The sequence below is a fragment of the Boleophthalmus pectinirostris genome, unplaced genomic scaffold (assembly GCF_026225935.1).
Source record: "Boleophthalmus pectinirostris isolate CB_2022bp ecotype Guang Dong unplaced genomic scaffold, ASM2622593v1 HiC_scaffold_23, whole genome shotgun sequence".
In the NCBI taxonomy this organism is placed as follows: domain Eukaryota; kingdom Metazoa; phylum Chordata; class Actinopteri; order Gobiiformes; family Gobiidae; genus Boleophthalmus; species Boleophthalmus pectinirostris.
In genome coordinates this window covers 24,626,032-24,642,503 of record NW_026571207.1, presented here as the reverse complement: position 1 = coordinate 24,642,503, position 16,472 = coordinate 24,626,032, and the positions used below count along the sequence as shown (strand labels likewise).

Genomic DNA, 16,472 nt, shown 5'->3' with positions numbered 1-16,472 from the left:
ACTGTGGAACGTTTTTGGCAGAGCAATGACATATCCATAGAAACAAGCAGGTGACAGACCCCCAACCAAAAAGTTACACAGTGCACCTTTTAACTCTCAAGTACTGTTAGTTTTTATTACCTGTCAAACATGTTGGCTGCATCAATGTGAAGGCAGTAGTTTACAGACGAGATCACAGTATAGTGCTGACGCTGTGTTTTCCTGTCTGCATTAACTGAATTGCTGTTATTGCAGGAAAGAGAGCGGCGATCTCCTGCCTTGAATCTTCACATGTCGGCCTTCCCAGAAAACAGCAACAGTGCCCTGCAGACCTACTGCCACCAGCAGGGGGTGAAGGTGAGTACAAATAGGTCTTTGCCCAAGTATGTACAGTCATATTTATTCATATTTATATTGTCAACAGGATGTAATTATCCCTGAGCTCATGAAGAAGCTTGATATACTTGGCGATAATGGGGTGATCATTTATATTTTATTATTTATGTATTGTTATATTATTTTTATAAATATCACTCTTTTCTACTAATGAACAGAATCTGAGAAATGAAGAGCAGGTTGCTGTGATCCAAGCTGGGACAGTCATCTCCCTCTGTGAAAAGGTAAGTGTGTTGTTTTTACTGACACTCAGTGGTCAGTTACTGCTACTGCACTGTCTGTATGTAACCAAATGGCATGTGTTTTATAGTGGCTAAAGCAAATTGACAACACTGAAGCAGCTCTAACTCAGAAAATGATTGATTTGGAAAATGACAAGGTAAGAAACACTGAGCTTTACCATTCAAATATCCCACTGATTTACTGTTGATTCTGCTGTTTTGTGATAGGAGCTGTTCAGTAAACAGAAGGGATTTCTTGAGGAGGAGTTGGACTATAGAAAGCAGGCTCTGGATCAAGCCTATATGGTATGAACTTTTTTTTAAAGAATAAAAACAAACATTTGAGTTATACTTGCAGAAAACTGATGATTTTGTAGAACAGTAGTCCATGAGCAAATTGTTTCATATAATGTTGACAGTGTAGTAGAAACACATATGCATGACACATCTTGGACTTCATAAACATTTTCATAAAGGTACTTTACATTTTGTTGGGATACTGCATCTTTTACACCTGTGAGATTAACTCAATTGAATATGTTTGGATTTTTACACTAGATGTACTTTTCACATTGAATACAATTCAAATAATCAAAAAAAAATACTGAGCTTGAAGATGAAGTCATGGTTGTGGTTTTGAACTGTTTTAGGTGCAATTTTAAAGATTGTGATGTAGTAATGATGTAGTAATTTTGATTTATAGCATAAAACATCATATCATTTTCACAACTTCAACTATTCGATCAGTTTTGTTGTTTCCTGGGTAATGTCCTACTTTAAATTATGGTGCCAAGTGCTTGATTTATACATGCGAGTAGCAAATTAGCTGTGGTATAATACAAAAGTGATCCAGTTGTTTACCATTACAGTAGATTAGTCCTGTACCACAGTGCAGTATGTAAAAGTCAAGCGGCTCTCAGTGTGTAGTGGACAGTGCTGCAGATTTCTTGGTCTCAGTGGTGTGTCTGTCTCTGGTCTATGTGCATGTGTGCTGCATGTGCATGTGCTGCATGTGTGTGGCTGCCTGTGCAGAGGATCCAGGAGCTGGAGGCCACTCTGTACAGCGCTCTGCAGCAGGAGGAGCCGGGAGGCCGTGCTGTGGCCGAGTCTCTGAGCGAGCGCCAGAGGGACGAGCTGCAGCTCGCCGTGGAGAAGCTGCGGAGGCAGATCCTCAGGCAGAGCCGGCAGTTTGACAGTCAGATCTTACAGGAGCGCATGGAGCTCCTCCAGCAGGCGCAGCAGGTAAGGCCCAAATCCCAGGATATTGATGATCCTGGTCTGAACCAAACCTCAATGGAAAAGATGCAGTATCCCTGTGTGTGCTCCTGTGCCTTTACTGTGACAGAATCAACTGTAGTCAGTCTTCATTGTGATGACCCCTGTCCCTCAGTCCTTCACTCTCCTGCCCTCACTGTAGTTTACTCCCATTAACCTCATTCTTATCATTTCTCCACCTTAACATAGCACTTTGATCTCTGTTGTAGGATGAGTTCTCTTTCCTGGTATGATTGGATTTGTAATACAACATGGGGAAAGAAAAGCGTGTTACAGTTAACAGAAAATAAATGCTTTTACAACATAAAAAAACAGCTATTCAGTATAGGTCTAAAGACAATGTTCAGCATTTGCAGCTGGACAAATTTCTTTTGCAGTTGCCATGGCAGCTCTCTCAGAGACATGATGAGAAAAGTTGAAACATAAATGTATAGGGCATAAGTCTCTCTATATTGTTGAGTGTTTTTTCTGTGGTTGATGCACTTTTCTATGGTCGATACACTTGTTTGCCATTTTCCTCATCTAAATGTTTTTCTTTTTACTTTGCAGCGAATTAGAGAATTGGAGGACAGGATTGACTTGCAAAAGAGACAAATAAAAGAAATAGAGGAAAAGGTAGTTGATCTACAAGACCATAAAAGTATAAATTCTATCTAACCACGTGTCACTGTTGGCTATTTTTATATTAATACTTGTTTGTCTTTTCTCTCCTTTTACGTATTAATTCAACCCCTTTGTTCCTTTAGTTTTTGTTCCTATTTTTGTTTTTCTCTTTAGCATTCATACTTTGGCCCTAACAAGATGCTATATGGACCAAAATGAGGTACACCCAATTGTATTTTGTAGAGGTATTAACAGACAAAACCTGAATTGTATTCTTACATTATATTTATATTTGTTTAGGTTTTGAAGCACTCTCAAAACACAAGGATGAAAGACCAGTTTTTATGCCTTTTTTGACTCACTCAAAAACCCAATGGCCTTTTTGATAAATGTGCAATTTTATAGAGAATTTTTACATGAACAGATATACCAAGATAAATGAAAGCTAGCCTAAAACTTCTAATGCCAGGACCAGAAAAAAAATAGTGGACAGTTTTTACATAAAGACAGCCCACTGCCACTAAAGTGAGAGAAGAGGGGAGTGAAAGTGGAAGACAAGAGCCAGGATGGAGTGAGAGTGGAGCCAACCGGATCCGGAGGAATCTGGCAGAATGCCTGCAGTGTCTCTAGGGATACCACCACACAGACCACCAACCCTTGCGAAGAGGCTCCTCACTCTGAAACTAAAATAAACATGAAACTAGTGTGAACTAAATGGTAAGATTTACATTTGTATGGTGCTGAACAGTTCTGTTAGACAAAGGTGGTTCTTTTACTTTGGTGATTCATGTTTTTGTTTCATTTTACCATTTGCAGCAAACTTAAACGTGCACTATGTATTTTTTTGTGGTGGACGGTACACTATTTGCTTGTCTTCATGGAGATGTTTGCCTGGAATTCTTCACAGTATATTCTAACACTAACAACATCCAGCATTTACTCAGTTTCAGGTGTTTTTTTTTTTTTTTATTAAATAATAAACATTAATAAATATGCATTCTTACTGTGAGTGGGCTTGCCTCTCTACAGATCTAGCCTTTAACGCCTGGTTGCAGGACGTCCTTGTGTCTATGGAGCTGGATAACTTAAATGCCATACTGTGGAACATTCCAGATGAAGTAATATTGTCTCCAGGGGACAAGCCTCCAGCAGAGAACATAGTGCACCTTTAATGCTGGCTTACATATTAGATTGGGAGGATCGGTGAAACACAGTACTGTAGGAGGTCAGAAAGAAGAGAGATGATTAGGAGGTGTGGAAACCTGAGAGATGCCAGTGCCCAGCCATTGCTACCAAGCTGTTGACGTGGTTAATAATAGATGATTGCATTTTCTATCTTTTTAGTCGTGTTTACTTTTGCCTGTGCCATTTTCATCTGTGTATTTTCTTAATACGATGTTATACTGTCCTGTTTAGAGAGTATCCACTGCATACGATCGGGGAAAGGCTAATTCAGGATCAAATGACCGAGCTAGACTTGATGCATTCTGGGAGTTCTTCTGTTTCATTGATGGAGGAGAGGATAGGAGCTAACTCAGACGTGCAGACTCTTGAGTCCAGACCTGAGAGCCGACTTCACTTGGACCTTTCTCTGACAAACAGGTGAGTGCGTGGCTGCAGAGGATCCAGTAACACACACATATACACACATACATATACACACACACATATGCTACCATATCCTCACTTCTGGTCCAGGTGATATCAAATGACCCACACACCTCGCGCCGGTGCACACTCCCCTGTGAGCCTGTCACTGTGAACATGTTTCCTAGAGCTCTCTGCTACAGATAGCCACTTTACATCCATGTGTCCCTTTATTTTCTTTCATAAGTAGTGTTCAGATAAGAGACTTAATTTAATTCTATAGTTTTGTGTTAATGTGTGCCTATCCACAGAACTCCGCTTGTAACTTACCTGATCTGTTTTTCGCTTTTTGGATCAGACGGTTGTAGCGGTCAGAGAGAAGAGTCCTGCATCATCTCCACTAGCTAGTGGCTACATCTCAGCTACCCAGGATGCAACACTCCCAGAGACTGGATCAAAAGCTCTACACACTCAGGGAGGAAGTCAGGACCATGGTAGGGAATATAGATGTGTACACATTGCATGCCTTGTAAAACTATATCAATGCATGTTTTATTTATATTGACTTCCTTTATGGATTTTTAAAATACCAAACAAATATTAACAATTAAAGAGACTATATTATGCAAAATTGACTGTGAGCTTTAAGCAATGTTATTATGTTACCTCATCAAAAACATACGTGGATGCTCTGTTCCACTTCATGATGTCACAAAGTGGTAGTTTTCAAATTAGCAGCTACATTTTACCTTTAATTCAGTGGCAATTCCAGGGCTGAAATAATCCAAATGATTCTAATGAAGGTGTATGGAGCACTTCTTGTATTACACATGACATCACAAGGTAGAACGTGTTTTAATTTGAGAGGAAAAAAAACATGCAGGGTTTGTGCGTTAAACATGTATGAATGAAACAAAACACAACTCCAAGTATGTTTTTGATGAGGAAACAACATTATAACATACAGTAGATCAGAACATATCATGTAATATGCTTTGTTTTTTGCGGCAATGGTGTTAGTACGTGTCCAGCGTTGAAAATCATATTATGCTGTCTTCCTAATGTAAATGCCTTATTGAGATGTTTGTGTTGTTAGAGTAAAGTCTAGTCTGTCACTGTGTTAAGCCCTGCCAGATAATATGTCAGTATATCATATTTTAAATAGCCATGATTAAAAATCGTTATTGTTTATGTTCAGGAAATTAGAAGTCACTTATCTATTTTTAGTATCTTTTTTTAGACAAAATTTTGTGAAAATATGATAGATCAATATGAGGAAAAAATATGACACTTTTTTTGCTCAGCCCTAATTGGCATTATATTGAAGATTAATAAATTACGTGAAAAAAATAAAATTATGTCCTTACATGTTTTCCTTTTATTTTAGAGTCGGGAGAAGGAGCAGGTGGAGAAGGTTTGGAGGGAGCGGCTGCAGCGTTGTGAAAGGCAGTTACAGGCAAAAGAAGATGAAATGATTCGTCAATCTCAGTACTTTGAGAGCTTCAAGGGCCAACTTCAGTACAAACTCAAACAGGGTCGGGACCGAGAGGAGGCACTACAAAACCGAATTTACACTTTAGAGAAGCAACTACTGGACATGACAGTTACAGCAGCCACCGGCCTTGCCACAACGGGACCAGTCCGGATCACAGCTGGTTCTATAACACAGTGGGAGGAACAAGACATACTCCCTTCACTGAGAGGAGAGGGAGAAGGAGAAGAGGAGAAGAAGGAGGAACGCAAGAAGCAATGGCCAAAAGGTTTAGAAGATGAAAGAAGAAGCAAGGACTCAGACCAGGCCAGGCTCCAGGGGTTTATACTGAGCTTACAGGAGGACCTCAGGGTGTTGCTGGAGAGAGAGGAGAAGGCTATGACCGAACACAGAGAACTGATGGAGCAGCTACACGAGGCCCAGGAGAGCAGCCATTTTTTGGGCTGTAAAGTGGAGGAGATGAAGTCAGAAATTGACCATCTGAATCTGTCCAAAGTGTCACTAGAGGAGGAGATGGACGAGCTGAGAGAGGAGAACCAAAGACTACAGCAGAGCCTTATAGATTCTGACAACCTGCCAAACAACAGGGAAGCATTCATTCAAAAGGTGTGTGGCACATTACTGTGTATACTTATAATGTGCATGTTTATGTGACACACTGATCAGGGTGAGAAAAACAACCTTTTTCCAATAATGCAAAGAGGCATGGTTTGATACTGATCTTTCCCCCATTCTTTACTTTATTGCATCTTTTTAGAAGACCAATGTAATAATCACATCCATTAATTTCCATCACTCTATTTTATGCACTTTTGGCTGTTGCAGTTTGTTAATTATTATAGCCCTTTAGTACAAAGTTTGCTTCAAATGTAATCACTGCTATTCAGCGAAGCTCATTCAATATTATTTCCAATGGTTTTCAAGTTTGCACAATATTTTTTAGAATTATAATTTGTTCTGCTCTTGCTTTTAGGTTCAAATCAGTGATGAAGAGCAGCTTTCTGTAGTTCTGCCAGATCGCCACCAGTCTACAGCAGAGAGCTCCCACAATAGCCCAGTGGATCCTTCCATAGCTGCCAAATCTGAAACCTCTTTGACATCCACACATGAACCACAAACTGTATTTGGAAACTTTGGTTCAAAGTCAAACCCCAGCTTTCAGTCGCTCACGCTCACCACAGAGACAATAGATGAGTTGAGAATGGGGGCATGGTGCTATAATGGCGTCTTGAACTTGGAGGAGAGCCCTGGGGAGGACTGTGATGCCTTGAGGGAAGCCTATCGCAGCTTGGGTTTAGGAGGAGATCTTGATTTTATAAAAGAACAACGTGATCGCTTTGAGGAGGCCCTACAGCAGACACATGAGCAACTAAAGATGACCCTACTAGAAAATGCAAGTTTAAAATCTCAAATCAAACTGCAAGAAGAAACCGTGTTGAGAGAGGAGTCTTCAAAAGATGCATTATGTGAAAATTCAACTTTGGATGATAGTGCTAGGTTCAGTATTGGGTCAGATGATCTTGTCCAATCTTTAAATGAAGAAAACAGAGCCTTGGCAGAGAGAATACAAGAGCTAAGAGACCATATTGAACTCAGAGAGGAAGAAATTATGAAGGAGAGAAGTGAAGTAAAGGAGCAGATCTGTAGGTTAGAGATTGATGGTGCCCGGCAACAACAGGAAATCAATGAACAGGCATGCTTGGTGACAGAGCTAACCAAAAAGACAGAGGATGATCTGAATATTATTATGGAGTTGCAGCAAAAGTTGGTGGAATATGAAGAGCTGAAAGAAGAGATCAGGCGTAAGAAACTATTTGGATTTCAATCTAAACACACACAGACTGTTTTTAGGAAAGACAATATTGACGAGTGTGTGGACATTGTGGTGAACTGTGTCATCGAAAGTGATAAAGAACCACAGTTTTTGTCCAAGCAAGGAAATGTAAGTGAAGTGTCACAAACAACAGGTAAATCTGACAATCCTGAAGTGAATTTGATGAATGAAGAGGTGGACAGGTTAACCAAGTTGGTACAAAGCCTTAAAACAGAACAAGAGGATCTCATGGGGAGAATTAAAACTCAAAGATTGCAACAAAAAGAAGTGGCTCAGTCAATTCGAGCACAAACAGAAGAGAAACAGCATTTAACTCGTGAGGTGTGGGGACTTAAAGAGGAAAAAGACCATATTTTTAAATCTTTGACTGGACTAAAACAGGAGCGTGAGGTCCTGACCAGGGCAGTGTGTGGGTTCAAGGATGAAAAAGACCAATTTCAAAGATCCATGGCTGATCTTCGAAAAGAAAAGGAGCAACTTTTTCAAGATTTACCTAATCTTAAAAGAAAAAAAGATGTGATTTTGGAAACCATCTCAAGTGGGATCAAAGAAAGAGATCAAATCGTGCAATCAATACAAAATTTACAAAAAGAAAGTCTACAATTAAACCAAGCATTGCTCAAATTAAAACAGGAAAAAGATGAACTCTCAAGTCACCTGAAAAGTTTAAAAGAAACAAAAGATAAGGAACATCTATTTAATAACTTGGAAGAGGAATGTGCCAAGCTACAAAAATCTGTTTCAAGTTTGAAAGAGGAGGAGAGGAGAATGACCTTTTCAGTGTCACGTTTAAAACAAGAGGAAAATCAAATGGGAATTTTAATACAACAACTACAAGAGGAGCATAGCAGACTACAAGCTACATCTCAAGGGCAAACGAAAGCTAGTGAAATGGACCCAACATATGCAGCCAATGAGTATGAAGAGCAATATGGATATAAGAATAACTTAAAGGTATCAATCATGGATCAATCATGGATCATCAATTTATCATTTGTGATGTATTTTGTTTGTTTTTCACCAAACAGGATCAAAATGATTTAGCAATGCAGATACAAACATTGTCAACAGAACTCCAAAAAGCTCAGGATGAATTAGACCAGACAAAAGCAGAGGTGTGAACACTATGTCAACATTTCTATTGCACTGAGAATATTAATACATTTTAATTGTAATGTATAAATGAATCACTAAAATAATTCTACTTTTTCACATTTTCTATTACACAGAGACAAAGATTGCAGAGTGAACTCTTTCAATCTGAAACCAAAAGGGATGAGGCTGAGAGGAGAGCCTCCCAGTTGGCTGACAGACTTTTCAAAATCACCGATGAATCCAATCAGCTCCAGGAAACAAGGAAGGAAACTGAAAATCTTAAGGCACAGGTGAATACAGCAAAATTACCTCTTTAATTTTGATAAATCCTAAAACATTTCTGTAATTTGTATGTATAATTTGTGCAGGTGAAGGATCTTCAGAACAAAGTAACAGGTTTGACCAGAGAGAAGAATGAAGTACTGGCTCTAAAGACCCAAATAGATGAGCAATACAACATACTTTCTGCTCAACTCAGAGCCAAAGTAAGAGCAACAAAACACAAACTAATCCAGATATTTCAGTAATGTATATTATTGAAGAAATTATCCTCACACACATTCACATTTTAATGGGCCTTTAATACATATGTATGCTTATGTGTGTGATTGCTGCAGACTGTGGCTCTTCAGGAGCTAAACTCAGAGTACATCAGTTTAAAACATGGTCAGGGCATCAGAGAGGATCTTAGCACTGCTCTGGTCTCCATGCAGAGCCGCTACAGTGATATCAGAGCCAAGGTAGAGCTCTGTTAATTACTGCATGATTTCTTTTTTTCTGATTTGTAACTTTTACAAACTAACTTTTGCTTTTGTTTGCAGTATGACGCATTACTTCATAAAAAAAGTCAAGCTGATATGGATATTGCACCTCTAAAGGTAATAATAAAACACTGCATTATATTAACTTGTGTATCTGAAATGTATCAGATACTTTATATTTGAAACAACATATAAATAAACAATGTAAATAGGACAAAATTTGACCTTTTTGTGAATATTATCAAAATGGGCTTGTTCTATATCGGAGCTAGAATGATACCACATGGTCATATTTTAAAAACTTTACTTATTTTTTGTTGGATAATAACTAAATTGTCTTGTATATTCCTTTTCATATCACTGTGGTAACAAATCAGTATCATGTATCAAGCCAATTTTAGTATTGTCAGACATCCAAACTGGCCACATCAAAATTAAGAATAAAATAAATAAATAAATAAAATAGTAACCAATGTTATTTTTCTGTTTCTTAAAGTTCTTAAAGATCTTCACTGTTTGTTTATTTTAATGTTATTTCTGTAAGTGTCAGTAGTTTTTATGTTATCCCGCTGTGTTCAATTTTTTCAAGGCCAAGCTGTCATGCATGGTGGTGAAATGTCAGGAGAGGAACAACATTTTGGTTCAGATGACAAAGATCCTACAGAAACACGGCTGCATTGACTACATCCTCAAACAACAAGTGGAACAGCTGCTTGCAGACCCTGCCCTGCAAAGTTACGCCTCCACATTCACCACTGGATTTACCCCTGAAATAACGGTCACATTCGAGGACACTAAAAGATTCACTCAAGATCAAACAGGTTCAACTTCACCATCAAAACAACAACAAATAAATGAATTCACTTCTCAAAGTAATATCTATGGGGGCGGTAGAAGTCCATCTCTTATAACACCTGCTTTGAGTACCTTTGCAAATTCGCCCATAGACTGCACTAGTAAGATGAGCCATGTAACAAGTCCAGCTGTAAAGGCCTTCTCCTCAAGGTCCATTTCCCCACTGCCAGAACACAGAGAAGTCATGGGGTCTATGTCACCCACTGTCTCCCACAAACATAACTCGCAGGTAAACAATGACCAAAATATTTGACAGTTGATACTTCGCAGCTGTGTCTGTGTTTGCTAATGTGTGGATTCTGTCACCGTGGTTACTGATGAACATTCCACTAATAGAGATACATGTAGAACACCTCCAACATGATGTTACTGCAAAGTATCAATGTCATTTGTTTTTTAAATTAAGAAAATATTTGTATAATGTTTATTTTTTTTTCTGTCACAGTTTCTTTTATCTCCAACAAACCTTACAAGGAAAGAAAATCATTGCCCTAGTCCAGTGCAAGAAAAGATCTCATCAAACTTAACTTCACCAAGGCAAGAACATCAAGAAATCCTGGGATCCACATCACCTGCTGCATCACAGAAAAGAAACACAAACCTTACAAAGGTACGTAGATTGCTAAAATGTTAATTTAATCTAATCTTAGATCGGATTTACCTTTCTTTCTTTCTCTCTGCAGCATCAACTTTCTCCAAGATCTCCCAGAGGTTCTGTGCTAAAGACAAATGAATTTCAACAACTGAATGTGAAAGCCAAGTCCACTCCAGACCTGACCCGGTTAACAGAGTCCAGCGGGTTTGGTTCCAGCTCTGGTTCTTCATCTTCACTCACCTGCTTTGGTTCAAATACAAGGCTGAGTAGTCCAGGAAAGATCATGAGCCTTCAGGAACAACTGCAGAAGACCTTACTCAGCAGTTTTCAGGTATAGACACCTCCCTAGGTTTTAACTATTTATAAGAATTGTAAAATTTCTCAAACTGTGGTACAGCTACACGGGTTGGGGCTCTTCTTGATCTGGTTGAGGCTTGTTTTTTTCTAAGGTTTGTGCCTCCTCCAAAGCCTGATCTCATAAGACCTCAGAAGCCAAGCAAGGCAGGGCCTGGTTGGTGTGTCCTTAGGCAAGGCAATTCATCCACATTGCCTACTATGAAAGTGTGTTTGCTTGTTGGTGGGGCCAATAGCACAGATTGACAGCCTCGCATCTGTCAGTCTACACCATTATCATTCTTAAACCACAGAGCTGTTAAGTACATAAACCAGACTTAAAGGCTCTGGCTCTGGCCTTCTATGTTGTAATTTCTATTTGAGTAAAACATGCTAAAACACACTAAAAACACAGTAAGCTTTGCCATGCAGTTTTAAAGAATTATGACAAATTTCAGTAGCCTGAATGTGGGACATTGAGTGAAATAATCGTTTGATTGGTCAGCTAATCAAAATAACCACTGACTGCTATTAAAATAATATTTTGTTGCAGCCCTACTGTTTATCCATATTATAGACATGGTTCATACCTTCTTTAGTCCTGGGTTATGCTTTTTTCAGCCCATTTCTGATGACACTTGAAAGACCAGAAAAATATTTGTATTTGATGTGAAAACTCACTGATTTTATTTTCTGTCCCTTTAGGCTCCAGCAGGCAGAGGGAAAGGACAGCAGCCCAGAAAATGCCTGTCATTCTCAGCACAATCTCTGGCCTTCCCCACAGCCTCACAGATGAAGAAACCAACTGCTTATAATGCAACAGCCAATATCACAACTTCCTCAAGCCAGTCTACTTCAGGAGAAACCACCAAACCTGTACCCTCAAATAATAAGCTTTTTAATGCAGTCATATCTAGATCTGCAACTGTTACCTTCAGTCCAGTTGCCCAGTCATTTAAGCAATCTAAATATAATCTGTCTCGGGCTTCATCTAATGTCTCTACTACTACAAGTGCATTACAGAGCAAAGCAGTGATAACAGCAAGTTCTGGTGCTATTAAACATGCTGTTCAGGAACTTAAAGCTTCTTCTATGGAAAACGATACCACATTTTTACATGTCAGTCCAACAGCTACAGACTGTAATGTGTTCCCAAACACTACTGAAAGCACTGCCTCTGATACAGTGGGCCCAAGCAAAAGTAATAGTTTTAATAGGACTCAAGTAGATGGTGGTGGCAGCCTTATATTTCCTCAGCCCACCTCCATGTCTGCCAAAAAGTCACCAAACTGTGCAGAGAAAGCCAGAACTCCAACCAGAATAAAACAAGGTAATTCCTATGTAAATAGGACACTATAAATAAGAGGTTTTCAACTGGTGGGTACACAAACGGTTTACAGGAGGGTGATAGAATTTCATTGTTAAGCTTAAGTGAAACATAAGTGCAGTTTTAATTGCGTGAAACCATAAAAGCTGCTTGAATTCCATTAGGACACAGTAAAAATTGTTCTTAAAATGCAACTTATGATGGTTATAAGAAAAATAACTGGTATTAAATATGGTCTCATAATTCTGAGGCCAGTTGAGAATCACTAATCTAAAAAGTATTAAGTAGTTTGTTTTGTTTATTGGGTCCTTCATTTTCATAGTAAATTGAAAATAGTTTTGTGTATATATTTAAGCTAATAAAACACAGCCCACACATGGACAAGTTGGCATCACTTTTTAATGCATAAATTATTATATACCAAGTAAACACAATTTGGGGATGCTGAAAATGCATTTATTTAGGCCATAACAAAATCATTAACAAGCTTTTATTGTTCTGGGTACTCTTGTGTTTATTCATTTAGAGAGAAGCAAACCTGCACTATTTAACTTTAAACCATGTGTGAGACTTCATATTAATTTAAACACTGTGTTTTTTTGTGCAGAGGCTCCCGCTGAGGTGCGATCCATTGAGGTCATTAAAACAGTGGGTGTGAGTGGCCTTATGATCAGCTGGGAAAGACCCCCACTGGACGAACTAGGCTGCAGCAATGGCACCTTTGTGTATGGATACAGGGTGAGCTGGCTTTTTGCTTTTTATTGTTATGGACACCATTTTGAGGGCTTTTAAAAGTTCATAAGATAAAGACTAAATCAGTTTTTTTCATCAGGTGTTTGTTGACGGGGTGTTCCACAAATCTATCATGAGTTCAGCATGCACTAAGGTACATTAAATTAGATTTTATTTTTACCAGTGGGCTCCTTTAAAGCAGACCTATTATGCAAAATGGGATTTCTGGAGATTTTAAACAATGTCATAGTTTTTTTCTTCTTCTCTTCTCATTCACCCTCTTCAAATTGTATTTAGCTTGATTGATGCATCACACTGCAGACTAAATTTTGGAAGGCAGACAATCTGTTTCTTTTATTAAGTAGTTTTAGGTCAGTATTACAAATGTCCAAATTATAACATCCAATGATCCATGATCATAGATTATAACTATAAACACAATATTAATTATTTAATATTACTTATTTAAAATAACTAACTATTTAGTTGTTGTTGTTGTTTTATTTTACAGTGTATACTTGAGAATGTAAACCTGAGTGTTCCCATTAAAATCAGTGTACAGACATTGGGATCCAATGGTCTTAGCTCTAACTGTGTCCATACAATGCACATCCAAAAAGACCTATGAAACTTTAAGCCCTTTGTGGTAAGTTTTGCCAGTTCACTTTTTATACTATTTTTATATGTTGTTCATCCTTTTTTTGTGTTTGCTGTGTCCTGCATTTTGCCTCGTCCTTCATTCACAGCCATCTATAGCTGCAGCTCTCCGGGGTATTTTTTCTAACCTCAATGAAGAACAACAGAGACACCTTCATACAGCTGGGACTTACCTAGTACTGCGAGTACCAAGGACAACCAATAACCTAAAGTAAACTTACATGGTCCACCTTTAGCCAATAATTGTGGATGGACTGCAGAGTTTTAAGATGTCAATCAAAATATCTCGCAAGATCCCTGAATCAAGAAATGGTTTTATATGAGAGATGACTCCTCTTTTGGATTATACCTCTTTGTTGGATACACCAAGACTGCTGCACTAAATACAGACAAATTACTATATCATAATAATGAGGCCAAGAACATTTTTGAAGATGTCTTTGTGCATTTAAATCTCAAACTATTAGAGTGATGTCTACTGCTGCAAGTTTACACTGTGTTCAAGAGACTGGTTTGGTATTTTCAACCTGTGAAAAATAATAGGACTTGGCTTCATAATGTGAAGAAGAGCAAAGGTGTGTCATCATACATGATTTACACATTTCAAGCCAAATATGTGATTAAAAAACAAAACTCCAAAGACATCAATTCCTTTTTGCTCTTAGCTCTCAAAACAGTGAGTTGTATTTTGAATTTGCACGCTATCATATTTAAGAAAAGAAATTATCATTGCTATTTTCTGTAAAGTGTAGATACAAAAAGACTATCTGCCAATAGTGTAGTTTAATGTACCTCTTAAATTATGTCTTTTGTATAAAGTTTTTATTGCTGTAGATATTATGCATACTCATATATTGTTTTATAGAAGTATAACTCATATTATGCTAATTATGTATGTTTGGGTTTAGAGCAAAAATGTTGCAGCAAACTTATTTTTCTATCAACAGCTATTTCACATCAAGTCCTTAATTATTAAGAGAATAAATCTTTATATCTACTAATTGAAATGTGTGGGTTATGTCATTTTTCATTACAGAAAATGAACTGTTGTTGCTGTGTGAATATGCTGTGTCAAAACTTGTAATTTTGTAATTTGAGTTGTATGTTGCACTATCTCAAACAGTAGTAGCTCCTTCAGGTGGTGCATGGATTCCTCTGCAGTCGATTTATTCCATTTGTCTTGTTTAGACCTAGAATTGTAGGGTAGATCTGGTACTCAGAAGGCCAAATCTTTTCTTAAATGGTATGTGTGATCTCCTTGAGGTCCAGGAAGCACTTCTTCTGAAACCTTTTTTATGGTATGTTTGAAAAGTTTGAGAACCAGTGTGAAAATGCAAAACTATTTAAATATTTTTGTATCATTTATAGTAAAAATACAATTTCAACAAATATCTTTCTGTGTAGTGTATTAAGCTGTTGTATCTATTCTATATTCATTTACAATATATTGATTTTATAAATTCGAGTTTAAACCACTAGGTGGCAGACATTCCCAGCGTCAATTCAGTAGCCTAGGCAACTGTCTTCGCTTTCATCCAGATTAATTTGTCGATTTTTACATAAAGAAATCATCAATCATGTTTCGCCTGCTCTCTATTCAATGTATAGCTCAAATAACTGAAAGGAGAGGAAAGCCGCAAATGGATCCTATAATAATCGCCTGTCCTGCTGTGCTCTGCATCTTTGGGGGTCCGCTGAGGAATGCATCGCTCGTGATCAGCACAAAGCACCGGGAGCGGAGCAGAGACGAGCGTGCTCAGGTGCATTGGTTCAGAGGGAAAGGTCCACCGTGAACATGCTGCAGGCGAACTGAAAACCGACTCACATTTGCTCTTTACTAAATGTCCATTACCTTTAGGCTTACAGTATAGTCGTGTAGACATACAAGCCTAGTCTAGATCATATGTAGTTGTAGTGCGATTCCCACAATAAAGTCCCCGAGTCTGAACCTGAAAAAAGGTTCTTAGGAAAACTATTTACATACAACAATATTTTTTACACAATATTCAGCCAAAATCAAGACAATATTAGAAACGGGTTTTGAAATGTATTTAAACTTTTTTTTTTAAAAGTTATATAGGCCTATTGTTAAGTGTGCTTTATTGCTGACTGAATAGGTGACTTATTCAAAATGTTATCTTCCATCTTCAGCACTGAAATAGAGCAACACAATAGAATGAATCCAAACCAATTTTTGCTTTTTGCACTTTAAGGACACTGAATTAATTTTACTGCAAAGAAACATCACTATTAAGCCAAGTAGGCAACATTACTAAAGTACCTGATGTCTGTACATCAAAGACCTAAGCAAAAACTACTGTAGCTTTTTGTTGTGTTGTCTTTTTAATATATTGGGCCTGTCATATAGTTGTGGTTAGGGTAAAATCTTATGTGAGAAATGGTTCTCCACTATCACCAGATTGCACCAACCTATAGAAAAACAAAAGCCCAGGTTTCTCAGCCTATATAGGCTTGACCAGTATAGGACTCCCATTACGCTCTCTGGGGATCAGCTACCTTCATTATTAACACACACAGTACATGACACACTCTGCCCCTGCTGCTGCCATGTTTACATAAGTTAATGGGCTCACTGTTAATTAAGTTTCCATGCTGGTTGTTAATGATGTCAGCTGTGAGTCTTAGATATAGGCCAGAATCGAGAGAAAACCGTTAAGTGTGGAGGAAATTTGTGCTTCAAGAAGAAATATGCATGACCTGTCAGAGCTG

At 38.1% G+C, this 16,472-nt stretch overlaps 2 protein-coding genes across 2 annotated transcripts; both read left to right on the top strand.

Moving 5' to 3' along the window:
* Positions 1–240: 240 nt before the first annotated feature.
* Positions 241–2,693, top strand: LOC129410599 (janus kinase and microtubule-interacting protein 2-like). Its single transcript, XM_055159069.1, has 7 exons — positions 241–336; positions 404–457; positions 534–599; positions 686–754; positions 825–902; positions 2,421–2,486; positions 2,649–2,693. The coding sequence occupies exons 1-7, from the start codon at positions 271–273 to the stop codon at positions 2,691–2,693; spliced, it is 444 nt and encodes a 147-aa protein (XP_055015044.1). The 5' UTR covers positions 241–270.
* Positions 2,601–15,060, top strand: LOC110162246 (trichohyalin-like). The gene is made up of 19 exons (XM_055159244.1): positions 2,601–2,694; positions 2,775–3,191; positions 3,891–4,076; positions 4,420–4,555; positions 5,449–6,159; positions 6,527–8,341; positions 8,416–8,502; positions 8,617–8,772; positions 8,851–8,967; positions 9,100–9,222; positions 9,304–9,360; positions 9,833–10,327; positions 10,544–10,708; positions 10,782–11,024; positions 11,732–12,356; positions 12,961–13,091; positions 13,186–13,239; positions 13,597–13,731; positions 13,832–15,060. The coding sequence occupies exons 4-18, from the start codon at positions 4,493–4,495 to the stop codon at positions 13,711–13,713; spliced, it is 4,959 nt and encodes a 1,652-aa protein (XP_055015219.1). The 5' UTR covers positions 2,601–2,694; positions 2,775–3,191; positions 3,891–4,076; positions 4,420–4,492; the 3' UTR covers positions 13,714–13,731; positions 13,832–15,060.
* The last annotated feature ends 1,412 nt before the right edge of the window (positions 15,061–16,472 follow it).